Source organism: Polyodon spathula, chromosome 19 (assembly GCF_017654505.1).
Source record: "Polyodon spathula isolate WHYD16114869_AA chromosome 19, ASM1765450v1, whole genome shotgun sequence".
In the NCBI taxonomy this organism is placed as follows: Eukaryota; Metazoa; Chordata; class Actinopteri; order Acipenseriformes; family Polyodontidae; genus Polyodon; species Polyodon spathula.
Window position 1 is genome coordinate 1 of NC_054552.1, and position 14,767 is coordinate 14,767.

General features: G+C 47.2%; 1 protein-coding gene across 2 annotated transcripts; it reads left to right on the forward strand.

Moving 5' to 3' along the window:
• Window positions 1–1,336: 1,336 nt before the first annotated feature.
• On the forward strand, window positions 1,337–14,076 carry tkfc (triokinase/FMN cyclase). 2 transcript variants are annotated; one of them, XM_041218759.1, is made up of 18 exons: window positions 1,337–1,491; window positions 2,088–2,254; window positions 3,123–3,312; window positions 8,646–8,756; window positions 8,902–9,083; window positions 9,260–9,338; window positions 9,422–9,511; window positions 9,641–9,675; window positions 9,823–9,907; window positions 10,123–10,212; window positions 10,864–10,980; window positions 11,828–11,947; window positions 12,218–12,355; window positions 12,491–12,597; window positions 12,914–13,017; window positions 13,101–13,134; window positions 13,446–13,538; window positions 13,830–14,076. In XM_041218759.1, the coding sequence occupies exons 2-18, from the start codon at window positions 2,249–2,251 to the stop codon at window positions 13,986–13,988; spliced, it is 1,740 nt and encodes a 579-aa protein (XP_041074693.1). In that variant the 5' UTR covers window positions 1,337–1,491; window positions 2,088–2,248; the 3' UTR covers window positions 13,989–14,076. The 2 variants fall into 2 exon arrangements, with proteins under 2 accessions (XP_041074693.1, XP_041074694.1); XM_041218760.1 differs by lacking the exon at window positions 2,088–2,254 and having other exon boundaries at window positions 1,337–1,658.
• The last annotated feature ends 691 nt before the right edge of the window (window positions 14,077–14,767 follow it).

Consider the following 14,767-nt stretch of genomic DNA (forward strand, 5'->3'; position numbering starts at 1 on the left):
AATATTTATTATATATTAAAAGGAGATTTTGTATTTGCTATAATGTTGTACTGTTCTCTCCTACGTGTTTTATTTCATTACATTTTGATAAAATATGACATCCATGACTATGCTAGTCTTGCATGACGCATTCTTAACTACTGTATTTCCACCGTGTATTTTTACATGTAATTCAAAATATATATATTTCCATGCTTTACATTTGTTTTTATTTACATTTGTTTTTTTTGTAGGTTTTCACACATCTCTCTCTCTCTCTCTCTCTCCTCTCTCTCTCTCTCTGTTCTATTAAACAAAAATACCCACATCACAACCAGCCCCTCAGAGCTGCATGCTCTATTAATCACAACCGTCAGGTTCCAAAGTGAAGTCTTCAAATGTCCCAAACATGAATAACTGCACAGAAACACAGCGGAGACTCTGCACAGTACCTGCAGCCACTGAGCCCAAACAGGAATAACTGCACAGAAACACAGCAGAGACTCTGCACAGTACCTGCAGCCACTGAGCCCAAACATGAATAACTGCACAGAAACACAGCGGAGACTCTGCACAGGACCTGCAGCCACTGAGCCCAAACATGAATAACTGCACAGAAACACAGCGGAGACTCTGCACAGTACCTGCAGCCACTGAAAACATGAATAACTGCACAGAAACACAGCGGAGACTCTGCACAGTACCTGCAGCCACTGAGCCCAAACATGAATAACTGCACAGAAACACAGCGGAGACTCTGCACAGTACCTGCAGCCACTGAGCCCAAACATGAATAACTGCACAGAAACACAGCGGAGACTCTGCACAGTACCTGCAGCCACTGAGAGCCAGAAACAAACACAGTACCTGAATAACTGCACAGAAACACAGCGGAGACTCTGCACAGTACCTGCAGCCACTGAGCCCAAACATGAATAACTGCACAGAAACACAGCGGAGACTCTGCACAGTACCTGCAGCCACTGAGCCCAAACATGAATAACTGCACAGAAACACAGCGGAGACTCTGCACAGTACCTGCAGCCACTGAGCCCAAACATGAATAACTGCACAGAAACACAGCGGAGACTCTGCACAGTACCTGCAGCCACTGAGCCCAAACATGAATAACTGCACAGAAACACAGCAGAGACTCTGCACAGTACCTGCAGCCACTGAGCCCAAACATGCATAACTGCACAGAAACACCGCGGAGACTCTGCACAGTACCTGCAGCCACTGAGCGCCGATAGGATTTCCATCACGTGACAGACCGGACCTCCCGATTTGTAAACAAACGAAAGTGTTTCATTGAAGAGAGAAGTGTTCAGAAACACAGCGGAGATGTTGTGCAATTCGTTTAACTGTGACAGTGGCCTATTAAGAATAACTGCCAACTGAAATATGCTTCCGTTTGCATTGTGCACAGACATCTGTGAGATAGTGGGCCAGGACCGGCTTTGCACAATCACAGGACGTTGAGTGCGAGAGCTGCCCTCTGCTCCGGTTAAGGTTCACTGTGGTTTCAGCTGACTCAGAGCAAAGCAGCGTGGAATCTATACAATCCACCCACCACACAGACCCGTTCAAACCTCCAGCTCGACATTACTGCCGAGGAGGACACTAAACAGTCGCATCATCATATTATTGTAGTACCAGACAGAGGCTGTGGAATGGAGGTAAGCCGGTGTTCATTATTATTCTCTGGTCTTCTAGAAAAAATATACTTGTTATCTTCACTTCTACACCGTCCTTAACCTCGGATCCAAAGTGCTTATTGATCTATAGACCTTTACACCTGACAGTGTGGTCCCTGCACAGTGGTACATGCTGGGGTCATTATCAGTGTATCTCGCATGACTGCTACCTTGAAATTAAACGCGGTCCTATGGGTTTATTGGATGATAGTCAGTCAGGAAAACACGTGACGAACCTGCTGGTAGTGACTAAATCACATTTAGAAATGCAATTCCATCTCCGCTTGTGAGGGAAGTTAGCTGTCTGTGGCCTATTAAGAGTTGAAATATGCTTCCGTTTGCATTGTGCACAGACATCATGTGGGCCAGGACCGGCTTTGCACAATCACAGGACGTTGATGTCCGGTTAAGGTTCACTGTGGTTTCAGCTGACTCAGAGCAAAGCAGCGTGGAATCTATACAATCCACCCACCACACAGACCCGTTCAAACCTCCAGCTCGACATTACTGCCGAGGAGGACACTAAACAGTCGCATCATCATATTATTGTAGTACCAGACAGAGGCTGTGGAATGGAGGTAAGCCGGTGTTCATTATTATTCTCTGGTCTTCTAGAAAAAATATACTTGTTATCTTCACTTCTACACCGTCCTTAACCTCGGATCCAAAGTGCTTATTGATCTATAGACCTTTACACCTGACAGTGTGGTCCCTGCACAGTGGTACATGCTGGGGTCATTATCAGTGTATCTCGCATGACTGCTACCTTGAAATTAAACGCGGTCCTATGCCGAACCTGCTGGTAGTGACTAAATCACATTTAGAAATGCAATTCCATCTCCGCTTGTGAGGGAAGTTAGCTGTCGGGAGTTATGAGCACATGTAGCTATGTTTCAGGGAGTGACATTTTAAGTGGCCTGTATTGTGCTCCTGTGTTTATTTATCTCCCTGCCCCCTTCCCTCTCCTCTCCTCTCCCCCTGCTCTCCACCCTCTCTCCCTCCCCCTGCTCTCTACCCCATCTCCTCTCTCCCTGCCCCCTTTACTCCTCTCTCTACCCCCTCTCCTCTTTCTGCCCCCACTCCACTCTACCCACTCGTCTCTCTCTCTACCCTCTCTCCTTTCTATCCCTCTCCTCTCTCCCTTCTCCCTTCCCTCCCATCTCTCTACCCTCTCTACGCTCTCTAACCCCTCTACACTCTCTCTACCCCTCTCCCCTCTACTCACTCTCCTCTCTATCTCCTCTCTCTCTCTGCCCCCACTCCTCTCTACCCCCTCTTCTCTCTCTCTCTATCTCTCTCCTCTTCCCTTCCCCCTTCCATCCCATCACCCTTCTCCCTTCCATCCCATCTCTCTACCCCCCTCTCCACTCTCTCTGCCCCCTCTCCTCTCTCTCTACCACCTCTTCTCTCTCTCAACCCCCTCTCCTCTGTCCCTGCCTGTTACAGGTGCACAATAAGCTGTTGAACTCAGTGGAGGGCTGTGTGGACGATGCCCTCCTAGGGCTGGTGTGTTTGAACCCGGGTCTGTGCCAGCTGCAGGGGCAGCGTGTGGTTCTGCGCTCGGACCTGAGTTCTCTGAGAGGGAGAGTGGCTCTGCTGTCAGGGGGGGGCTCGGGGCATGAGCCTGCCCACACGGGTGAGAGACACGGCTGTATCTGCTGTACTGCTGCAATGGGCAAGGCTTTGAAGAAAAAATACTTAACCTATTGAAGCACACAGCTAACCTAGTGAAATACACCTAACCTATTGAAGCACACCCCTAACCTATTGAAGCACACCTAACCTAGTGAAATACACCTAACCTATTGAAGCACACCTGACCTATTGAAATACACCTAACCTATTAAAGCACACACCTAACCTATTGAAGCATACCTAACCTAGTGAAATACACCTAACCTATTGAAGCACACCCCTAACCTATTGAAGCACACCTAACCTAGTGAAATACACCTAACCTATTGAAGCACACCTGACCTATTGAAATACACCTAACCTATTGAAGCACACACCTAACCTATTGAAGCATACCTAACCTATTGAAGCACACCTAACCTATTAAAGCACTCACCTAACCTATTGAAATACACCTAACCTATTGAAGCACACCTAACCTATTGAAATACACCTAACCTATTGAAGCGCACACCTAACCTATTGAAGCACACCTAACCTATTGAAATACACCTAGCCTATTGAAACACACCTAACCTACTGAAATACACCTAACCTATTGAAGCACACCTAACCTATTGAAATACACCTAACCTATTGAAGCACACCCCTAACCTATTGAAATACACCTAACCTATTAAAGCACACACCTAACCTATTGAAATACACCTAACCTATTGAAGCACACCTAACCTATTGAAATACACCTAACCTATTGAAGCACACACCTAACCTATTGAAGCACACCTAACCTATTGAAATACACCTAACCTATTGAAGCACACCTAACCTAGTGAAATACACCTAGCCTATTGAAGCACACCCTAACCTATTGAAATACACCTAACCTATTGAAACACACCTAACCTATTGAAATATTCACCTAACCTATTGAAATACACCTAACCTATTGAAGCACACCTAACCTATTGAAGCACACACCTAACCTATTAAAGCACTCGCCTAACCTATTGAAATACACCTAACCTATTGAAGCACACACCGAACCTAGTGAAGCACACCTAACCTATTGAAATACACCTAACCTATTGAAGCACACCTAACCTATTGAAATACACCTAACCTATTGAAGCACACACCTAACCTATTGAAATACACCTAACCTATTAAAGCACTCACCTAACCTATTGAAATACACCTAACCTATTGAAGCACACACCTAACCTATTGAAACACACCTAACCTATTGAAACAAACCTAACCTATTGAAATACACCTAACCTATTGAAATACACCTAGCCTATTGAAGCACACCCCTAACCTATTAAAGCACTCGCCTAACCTATTGAAATACACCTAACCTATTAAAGCACTCACCTAACCTATTGAAATACACCTAACCTATTGAAATACACCTAACCTATTGAAATACACCTAACCTATTGAAATATACCTAACCTATTAAAGCACTCACCTAATCTATTGAAATACACCTAACCTATTGAAATACACCTAACCTATTGAAATACACCTAACCTATTAAAATACACCTAACCTATTGAAATACACCTAACCTATTAAAGCACTCACCTAACCTATTGAAATACACCTAACCCATTGAAGCACACCTAACCTATTGAAATACACCTAACCTATTGAAATATACCTAACCTATTGAAGCACACCCTTAACCTATTGAAATACACCTAACCTATTGAAGCACACACCTAACCTATTGAAATACACCTAACCTATTGAAGCACACACCTAACCTATTGAAGCACACCTAACCTATTAAAGCACTCACCTAACCTATTGAAATACACCTAACCTATTAAAGCACTCACCTAACCTATTGAAATACACCTAACCTATTGAAGCACACCTAACCTATTGAAGCACACCTAACCTATTGAAGCACACACCTAACCTATTGAAGCACACCTAACCTATTGAAATACATCTAACCTATTAAAGCACTCGCCTAACCTAATAAAATACACCTAACCTATTAAAGCACTCACCTAACCTATTGAAATACACCTAACCTACACCTAGGGAAACAAAACTGAACCAGGTAACTACAGACCAGTAAGCCTGACTTCTATTATATGCAAACTTATGGAAACTATAATAAGATCCAAAATGGAAAATTACCTATATGGTAACAGGGTACTGGGAGACAGTCAACATGGTTTTAGGAAAGGGAGATCGTGCCTAACTAACTTGCTTGATTTTTTTGAGGATGCAACATCGATAATGGATAATTGCAAAGCATATGACATGGTTTATTTAGATTTCCAGAAAGCTTTTGACAAAGTCCCGCACAAAAGATTAATTCTCAAACTGAACGCAGTTGGAATTCAAGGAAACACATGTACATGGATTAGGGAGTGGTTAACATGTAGAAAACAGAAAGTACTGATTAGAGGAAAAACCTCAGAATGGAGTGTGGTAACCAGCGGTGTACCACAGGGATCAGTATTAGGTACTCTGCTATTCCTAATCTACATTAATGATTTAGATTCTGGTATAGTAAGCAAACGTGTTAAATTTGCAGACGACACAAAAGTAGGAGGAGTGGCAAACACTGTTGCAGCAGCAAAGGTCATTCAAAATGATCTAGACAAGATTCAGAACTGGGCAGACACATGGCAAATGACATTTAATAGAGAAAAGTGTAAGTAACTGCACGCAGGAAATAAAAATGTACATTATAAATATCATATGGGAGATATTGAAATTGGAGAAGGAATCTATGAAAAAGACCTAGGAGTTTTTGTTGACTCAGAAATGTCTTCATCTAGACAATGTGGGGAAGCTATAAAAAAGGCTAACAAGATGCTCGGATACATTGTGAAAAGTGTTGAATTTAAATCAAGGGAAGTAATGTTAAAACTGTACAATGCACTTGTAAGACCTCATCTTGAATATTGTGTGCAGTTCTGGTCACCTCGCTAGAAAAAAGATATTGCTGCTCTAGAAATAGTGCAAAGAAGAGCGACCAGAATTATTCCGGGCTTAAAAGGCATGTCATATGCAGACAGGCTAAAAGAATTGAATCTGTTCAGTCTTGAACAAAGAAGACTACGTGGCGACCTAATTCAAGCATTCAAAATTCTAAAAGGTATTGACAGTGTCGACCCAAGGGACTTTTTCAGCCTGAAAAAAGAAACAAGGACCAGGGGTCACAAATGGAGTTTAGAAAAAGGGGCATTCAGAACAGAAAATAGGAGACACTTTTTTACACAGAGAATTGTGAGGGTCTGGAATCAACTCCCCAGTAATGTTGTTGAAGCTGACACCCTGGGATCCTTCAAGAAGCTGCTTGATGAGATTTTGGGATCAATAAGCTACTAACAACCAAACGAGCAAGATGGGCCGAATGGCCTCCTCTCGTTTGTAAACTTTCTTATGTTCTTATGTTCTTCCTTATGTTCTTATGAAATATACCTAACCTATTAAAGCACTCACCTAATATATTGAAATACACCTAACCTATTGAAATACACCTAATCTATTGAAATATACCTAACCTATTGAAGCACACCTAACCTATTGAAATACACCTAACCTATTGAAGCACACACCTAACCTATTGAAGCACACCTAACCTATTAAAGCACTCACCTAACCTATTGAAATACACCTAACCTATTGAAGCACACCTAACCTATTGAAATACACCTAACCTATTGAAATACACCTAACCTATTGAAGCACACCCTTAACCTATTGAAATACACCTAACCTATTGAAGCACACCTAACCTATTGAAATACACCTAATCTACTGAAATACACCTAACCTATTGAAGCACACCTAACCTATTGAAATACACCTAACCTATTGAAGCACACCTAGCCTATTGAAACACACCTAACCTACTGAAATACACCTAACCTATTGAAGCACACCTAACCTATTGAAGCACACCTAACCTATTGAAATACACCTAACCTACTGAAATACACCTAACCTATTGAAGCACACCCCTAACCTATTGAAATACACCTAACCTATTGAAATACACCTAACCTATTGAAGCGCACACCTAACCTATTAAAGCACACCTAACCTATTGAAACACACCTAACCTATTGAAATACACCTAACGTATTGAAGCACACCCCTAACCTACTGAAATACACCTAACCTATTGAAGCACACACCTAACCTATTGAAATACACCTAACCTATTGAAATACACCTAACCTATTGAAGCGCACACCTAACCTATTAAAGCACACCTAACCTATTGAAACACACCTAACCTATTGAAATACACCTAACGTATTGAAGCACACCCCTAACCTACTGAAATACACCTAACCTATTGAAGCACACACCTAACCTATTGAAATACACCTAACCTATTGAAATATACCTAACCTATTGAAATACACCTAACCTATTGAAATACACCTAACCTATTGAAATACACCTAACCCATTGAAATACATGCCACTTTGTAGTTTTCCATGTAATTAACAAAAAACTGACAAAAATGGAAAAATGTGACATTTATTTTTAACTATGATATGACTATACTTTGCCCATCACTACTATACTTATACTATAGTTTCTTTTATTACGTGATGCTAATTAAAATACCTAAATTTGTTGTATTTGGTTTTTTTTTTTTTTTTTTTTGATGTGATGTTTCTAAATTTTACTAAATTCTGCATCTCCTCTCCTATCCTACACACTCCAGGCTGTGTGGGCAGGGTCACTGATTCCTCTCTCCTCTCTCCCAGGCTGTGTGGGCAGGGTGTGACTATCCTCTCTCACTCTCTCCAGGATCTGTGGTGGGCAGGGTGACTCTGATTGATCTTAGATTTTCCTCTCTATCCCAGGCTGTGTGGGTGGGATGTCTGTATCCTTCTCCTCTCAAACAGGTACTGGTGTGGGCAGGGTGACTGATGATTCTCTCCTCTCTCCCAGGCTGTTGTGGGCAGGGTGTGACTGATTCCTCTTCCTCTCTCCAGGCTGTGTGGGCAGGGGTCACTGTTTCCTCTCTGCTATTACCAGGCTGTCGTGGGCAGTGTGTCACTGATTCCTCTCTCCTCTCTCCCAGGCTGTGTGGGCAGGGTCACTGATTCCTCTCTCCTCTCTCCCAGGCTGTGTGGGCAGGGTCACTGATTCCTCTCTCCTCTCTCCCAGGCTGTGTGGGCAGGGTTATTGATTCCTCTCTCCTCTCTCCCAGGCTGTGTGGGCAGGGTGACTGATTCCTCTCTCCTCTTCCCAGGCTGTGTGGGCAGGGTTACTGATTCCTCTCTGCTCTCTCCCGGGCTGTGTGGGCAGGGTCACTGATTCCTCTCTGTTATCTCCCAGGCTATGTGGGCAGGGGCATGCTCTCAGGCGCAGTGGCTGGAGACGTATTCAGTTCACCCCCTCCTGGCAGCATCCTGGCTGCAATCCGAGCAGTGATGGAGGCAGGAGCAGGTGAGTCTCCTCCCTTCACCCATCTGCATTGCTCCATCTCTCCTGCATTCCATGTCTCAGAGCGCTGAGGGAAGCTCTCTCTCTCTCTCTCTCTCTCTCTCTCTCTCTCTCTCTCTCTCTCTCTCTCTCTCTCTCTCTTTCTCAGAGGGTGTTCTGCTTATTGTGAAGAACTACACGGGGGACCGGCTGAATTTCGGATTGGCTTTGGAGCAGGCGAGGTCCGAGGGGATGGATGTTGCCATGGTGATCATCGCTGATGACTGTGCGTTCACAGAGCCTGGCAAAGCAGGGAGGCGGGGCCTGTGTGGCACTGTCCTCATTCACAAGGTTAGGCGACAGGGTGATGGGGGAGTGGGGGAGGGAGAGAGGGAGGAGAATATGTGACCTATAGTGGGTGGGAGGGAGGCAGGTGATAAGAGTGGGGACTGTGTGTGGAACAGGGGCAGTGTCAAGAGAACAAGACTGATTCAGTTCTGCCTCTTCCTGTGTGTCATTTCCTGCAGCTGGCTGGCGCTCTGGCAGAGGAGGGGCGCCCCTTGGTGGAGATTGTGGAGCGAGTGAGCCGGGCTGCACAGCACATTGGTGAGAATAACACATTAATAATGTTAATGCCATTGTTACTGTTGCAAGCTTGTATATTAGTGTGATTCTCTCTCCTCACACAGGCACTCTGGGGGTCAGCCTGTCTCCCTGCTGCCTGCCTGGGGCGTGCCCAACATTCACCCTCGCAGCAGACCAGATGGAATTGGGGCTGGGTGAGTGGTGAAGGCATTAATGGTTTTACTAGGATCGACCCCCCCCCCCCTTCACAGGACTGTCTGTCAGTCTGACTTCAACATTACATTAGCATTTAACCCTTTCACTGCTTCTGTTTTTACATGTAGGGATCCATGGGGAAGTAGGGATCAAAAGGTCAAAGGTAAGTCTGTTTTTGTCGCTCAGTGCAGGACTGCTTTCTTTTCCCATTGATGATGTTGTTGTTGTTGTTGTTGTTATTGTTATTGATATTGTTGTTGTGGTTCTGAATGATGTACTGTTTTCTGCTCCCTCAATATTTGATTAACAGATAGCTTCAGCTGATGAAGTTGTGACGATGATGATCGATCACATGACCGACTCTTCCAGCCAATCCCATCTCCCTCTCAAAGCAGGTATGTGTGCAGGTTGAGTCAGTTCTACACGGTCCCAGCCCCTGTATAATGCAGTCACATGTAATGTGTATGCGTGTGTGTGTCCTACCTAGGGGACTCGTGGTGTTGGTGTGTGTGTGTTTGTAATGAGTGTGTGTGTATGTTTGTAATGTGTGTGTTTGTAATGAGTGTGTGTGTGTGCAGTGTTTATAATGGGAGTGTTCTCTGAGTTGCAGGAGACTCAGTGGTGCTTGTGGTGAACAATCTGGGTGGCCTGTCCTGTCTGGAGATGGCTGTGGTTGCTGGGTCTGCTGTTCGTTCTCTGGGTGAGTCTCAGTACAGTGTGAGTGTGTAACCGTTGTTGTGCAGTGTGTTACTCTGTCCCTGCGCAGTGTGTTACTCTGTCCCTCCGCAGTATGTTGCTCTGTCCCTGCGCAGTGTGTTGCTCTGTACCTGTGCAGTGTGTTGCTCTGTCTCTGTGCAGTGTGTTACTCTGTCCCTGCGCAGTGTGTTACTCTGTCCCTGCGCAGTGTGTTGCTCTGTCCCTGCGCAGTGTGTTGCTCTGTCCCTGCGCAGTGTGTTGCTCTGTCCCTGCGCAGTGTGTTGCTCTGTCCCTGTGCAGTGTGTTGCTCTGTCTCTGTGCAGTGTGTTACTCTGTCCCTGCGCAGTGTGTTACTCTGTCCCTGCTCATTGTGTTGCTCTGTCCCTGCGCAGTATGTTGCTCTGTCCCTGCTCATTGTGTTGCTCTGTCCCTGCGCAGTATGTTGCTCTGTCCCTGCGCAGTGTGTTACTCTGTCCCTGCGCAGTGTGTTACTCTGTCCCTGCGCAGTGTGTTGCTCTGTTCCTGCGCAGTGTGTTACTCTGTCCTTGCGCAGTGTGTTATTCTGTCCCTACGCAGTGTGTTGCTCTGTCCCTGTGCAGTGTGTTGGTCTGTCCCTGCACAGTATGTTACTCTGTCCCTATCTCTGTGTTTTCAGAGAGTCGTGGTGTCAGTGTTGCTCGGGGGATCTCGGGCTCCTTCATTACATCACTGGAGATGGCCGGCGTCTCCCTCACTCTCATGGTGACGGACGAGGAGCTGCTCAGACTGTTTGGTGAGTGAACACTGCCACCCATCACACTGCTCTCCATCACACTGCACACCCTGACACAGCGCACCCTGACACAGCACTCCCTCACACTGCTCTCCATCACACTGCACACCCTGACACTGCGCACCCTGACACAGCACTCCCTCACACTGCTCTCCATCACACTGTGCACCCTGACACTGCGCACCCTGACACAGCACTCCCTCACACTGCTCTCCATCACACTGTGCACCCTGACACTGTGCACCCTGACACAGCACTCCCTCACACTGCTCTCCATCACACTGTGCACCCTGACACAGCACTCCCTGACACAGCACTCCCTCACACTGCTCTCCATCACACTGTGCACCCTGACACTGCACTCCCTCACACTGCTCTCCATCACACTGTGCACCCTGACACTGCGCACCCTGACACAGCACTCCCTCACACTGCTCTCCATCACACTGTGCACCCTGACACAGCACTCCCTCACACTGCTCTCCATCACACTGCGTACCCTGACACAGCACTCCCTCACACTGCTCTCCATCACACTGCGCTCCCTCACACTGCACTCCCTCATGCTGCGTTTCCTCACTGCGCTCCCTCACTGCACAATCTTATATCTCAACTCAGGAGTGAGTGAACATTTCTGAGCGGATACAGCTCTCTTCCACCCTGGACAAAGCTTTCACTCCACTTACTCTTTTCCTCTGTTCCTACTATCACTCTGTCCCTCTGTCCCTCCACTCACTCTGTCTCTCTGTCCCTACACTCACTTTGTCCCTCATCCCCTAACCCTCTCTCCCATTGTCCCATGCCCTCTCACTCTGTTCTCCTCTCTTCTTTGCTTCTCTCCTGACAGACGCTGAGACGGCAGCCCCGGCCTGGCCAATCACAGGCCGAGTTCCACTGACTGGGCGGAGCCGGACCATCCAGCCAGTGCAGAAGGAGAGTGCAGAAGCTGAGAGTGCAGGCACTGAGGGTAGGGAGCCTGGGAGAGACACAGGGACAACACCATTCCATGCGCTGTGTTGTTCTTATGTCTCTTTGTTGTCCCTGTGTGTACAGCATGTCCCCTTCTTGTCTCCTGAGTTCCCTGTGTCTCTTTATTGTCCCTGTGTCTCCAGCATGTCCCCTCAGGTCCTGGCGCTGTGTTGTCCCTGTGTATCTAGCATGTCCCCTCATTGTCCCCTCAGGTCCCAGCGCTGTGTTATCCCTGTGTCTCCAGCATGTCCCCTCATTGTCCCCTCAGGTCCCAGTGCTCTGTTGTCCCGGAGAGTCCTGCAGCAAGTCTGTTCCTCTCTGCTTGCTATGCAGGAGGAACTCGATGAACTGGACCGTGCAGCGGGGGACGGAGATTGTGGAGGCACACACGCCAGGGCGGCACGAGGTGAGTGACCAGGCTGCACCCCCGTCTCACCTGGCAGCGCGTGTCTCAGTTTGATGGCAGCATGTATCTCAGTTTGATGGCAGCGTGTGCCTGTTTCATTGCTGATTCTTAGTCTGTGATTGGTTGTGTTTGCAGCAATCCAGGAGTGGCTGGGAGGTCATGTGATCCCAGACTGCCCCGCCCAGCTCCTCTCCTCCCTTGCTGGATTGGTCCAAGAAAGAATGGGTGGTTCCTCAGGGGCAGTAAGTACATACCTGTCATTGTCGCCTCAAACTCAAAATTATCAAATTTGCACTGTGCCTGGTGACCCCAGTACCTGATTACTCTGTGTCTTTGTAACACAATTTTATTCAACATTGTATAGGCCTTAGTTCTGGTAATGAAAGCTGATTGTCAATGCTGTTCTAACCGCTTTCATAACAGGAAGGTAGGCCTGAGCCAAGATGTTTGTCTACTTGATAGTTGTACCTTTGGCAACAATGCTGAAATGTCTGTCTGCCTGAGCCAGCACTGTGCACTGAGCCATGCTATTACTATATGCTGTTGTCTCCCCCCCAGCTCTATAGTCTCTTCCTGACGGCTGCTGCCCTGCCCCTACGCACCCAAAGTACCCCCGCAGCATGGGCCGACGCATTGCATGCTGGGATCGAGGCCATGAAGAGGTGAGGCTTTGCAGGAGGTGGGAGGAGAGGACAGTCATTGGAACAGCGGTACTGTATTCAGCCTGCTCTTGGTCTTTTTGCAGGTATGGCGGTGCTGAGCCTGGGGACAGGACCATGGTAAGAGCTGCATCTCTTCACACAAGAAAAACTATTCACACTGCATTAACCCCGTGTGTGCTGGGCCCCACTGCATTAACCCCGTGTGTGCTGGGCCCCACTGCATTAACCCCGTGTGTGCTGGGCCCCACTGCATTAACCCCGTGTGTGCTGGGCCCCACTGCATTAACCCTGTGTGTGCTGGGCCCCACTGCATTAACCCTGTGTGTGCTGGGCCCCACTGCATTAACCTCATGTGTGCTGGGCCCCACTGCATTAACCCCGTGTGTGCTGGGCCCCACTGCATTAACCCCGTGTGTGCTGTGTTGCAGTTGGATGCCCTGTGCCCTGCAGTGCAGGAGTTGGAGGGTCTGCGCTCGTCGCCCCCTGGTGGAGAGATGAAGGTGCTGGAGCGGGCTGTGCAGGTATGAGATAGATGCTGCGACACAGGGATCAGGCAGACCAGGTACTCTGTTACTGTGTTCTCACTGCACATATATGCTAGTCTGGTACAGCCCTAGAGAAGTCTGGTTATGTTTCCACTGCAGAGTTAAATGCCTTGAAACTGACTTCACCTGTATAGTACATTGTGACTACAGCAAACCGAGCACAATGATGCATGTTTTGAGTGTAGAGCCACCCAGCAGAGACACTGCTCCTGTTTGAGGCATGGATAGCACTAATGCTCCCCCCCCCCCTCTCCTCTTCTCTTTCAGCAAGCTGAGTTGGGGGCGGAGTTGACTCGTGATCTCACAGCAAGGGCAGGCAGAGCCAGTTACATTAGCGCGGCGAGACTCCGCCTCCCTGACCCTGGTGCTATCGCTGTGGCTGCCATCCTGAGAGCTGTGCTGACCTCATTGAAGAGTGGAGCATAGGGCAGCAAAGCACATACACTGATGCTAACACAGACACTAACACACACAGACACTAACACAGTCACGCACACACAGGCACTAACACAGACACGCACACACACACAGGCACTAACACAGACACGCACACACAGGCACTAACACAGACATGCGCACACAGACACACACACACAGAAACTAACACACACAGGCACTAACACAGACACACACACACAGGCACTAACACAGACACACGCACTAACACAGACACGCACACACAGACACGCACACAGACTAACGCAGTGACACGCACACACAGGGCTGGGAATAGGGCACAACCCTCACACACCCTCATACATAAACAGCCTATCAGTGTCTACCTGTCCGGCGGAATGGCCAATCAGGGCACAGTTAGCACAGTCTATGGAGCCGCCAATCAAACAAGCCCATTCCTCTCACTCAGCCTCAGGCTGTCAGAAGTGGGTGCAGCTGCCTCTCTGTAATTAATTAAAGCAGATTTCAATATTCTGAACTGGTGTGATCAGTGAGTCTGCATTGCTGCAACACAATGGCCTCACAAAGTGCACACCACACCCTCTTAGAGAAAATTTATTAAACACGATTCTTCAAATCTCTACAAAGAGAAAAACACAGATATAAAAATGTTTTTCTTCTGAATCTAAAGAACCCTAGTGAATCGAAGTGCAGGTGAAATATAGACAAGGGGGGGCAGCATATCTCTCCCCCCCCCCTCTCCTCTCTGTTCTGTCCTGTTCTGTGAGTTGTCCTGTGTTACCTGTCCT

Bases quoted from the DNA above. Each gene is read 5' to 3' on its own strand.
- tkfc (XM_041218760.1), top strand. The intron at 9,512-9,640 runs GTGAGTGGTGAA...TTTTACATGTAG, and splicing joins CCAGATGGAATTGGGGCTGG to GGATCCATGGGGAAGTAGGG. The intron at 13,539-13,829 runs GTATGAGATAGA...CTTCTCTTTCAG, and splicing joins TGCTGGAGCGGGCTGTGCAG to CAAGCTGAGTTGGGGGCGGA.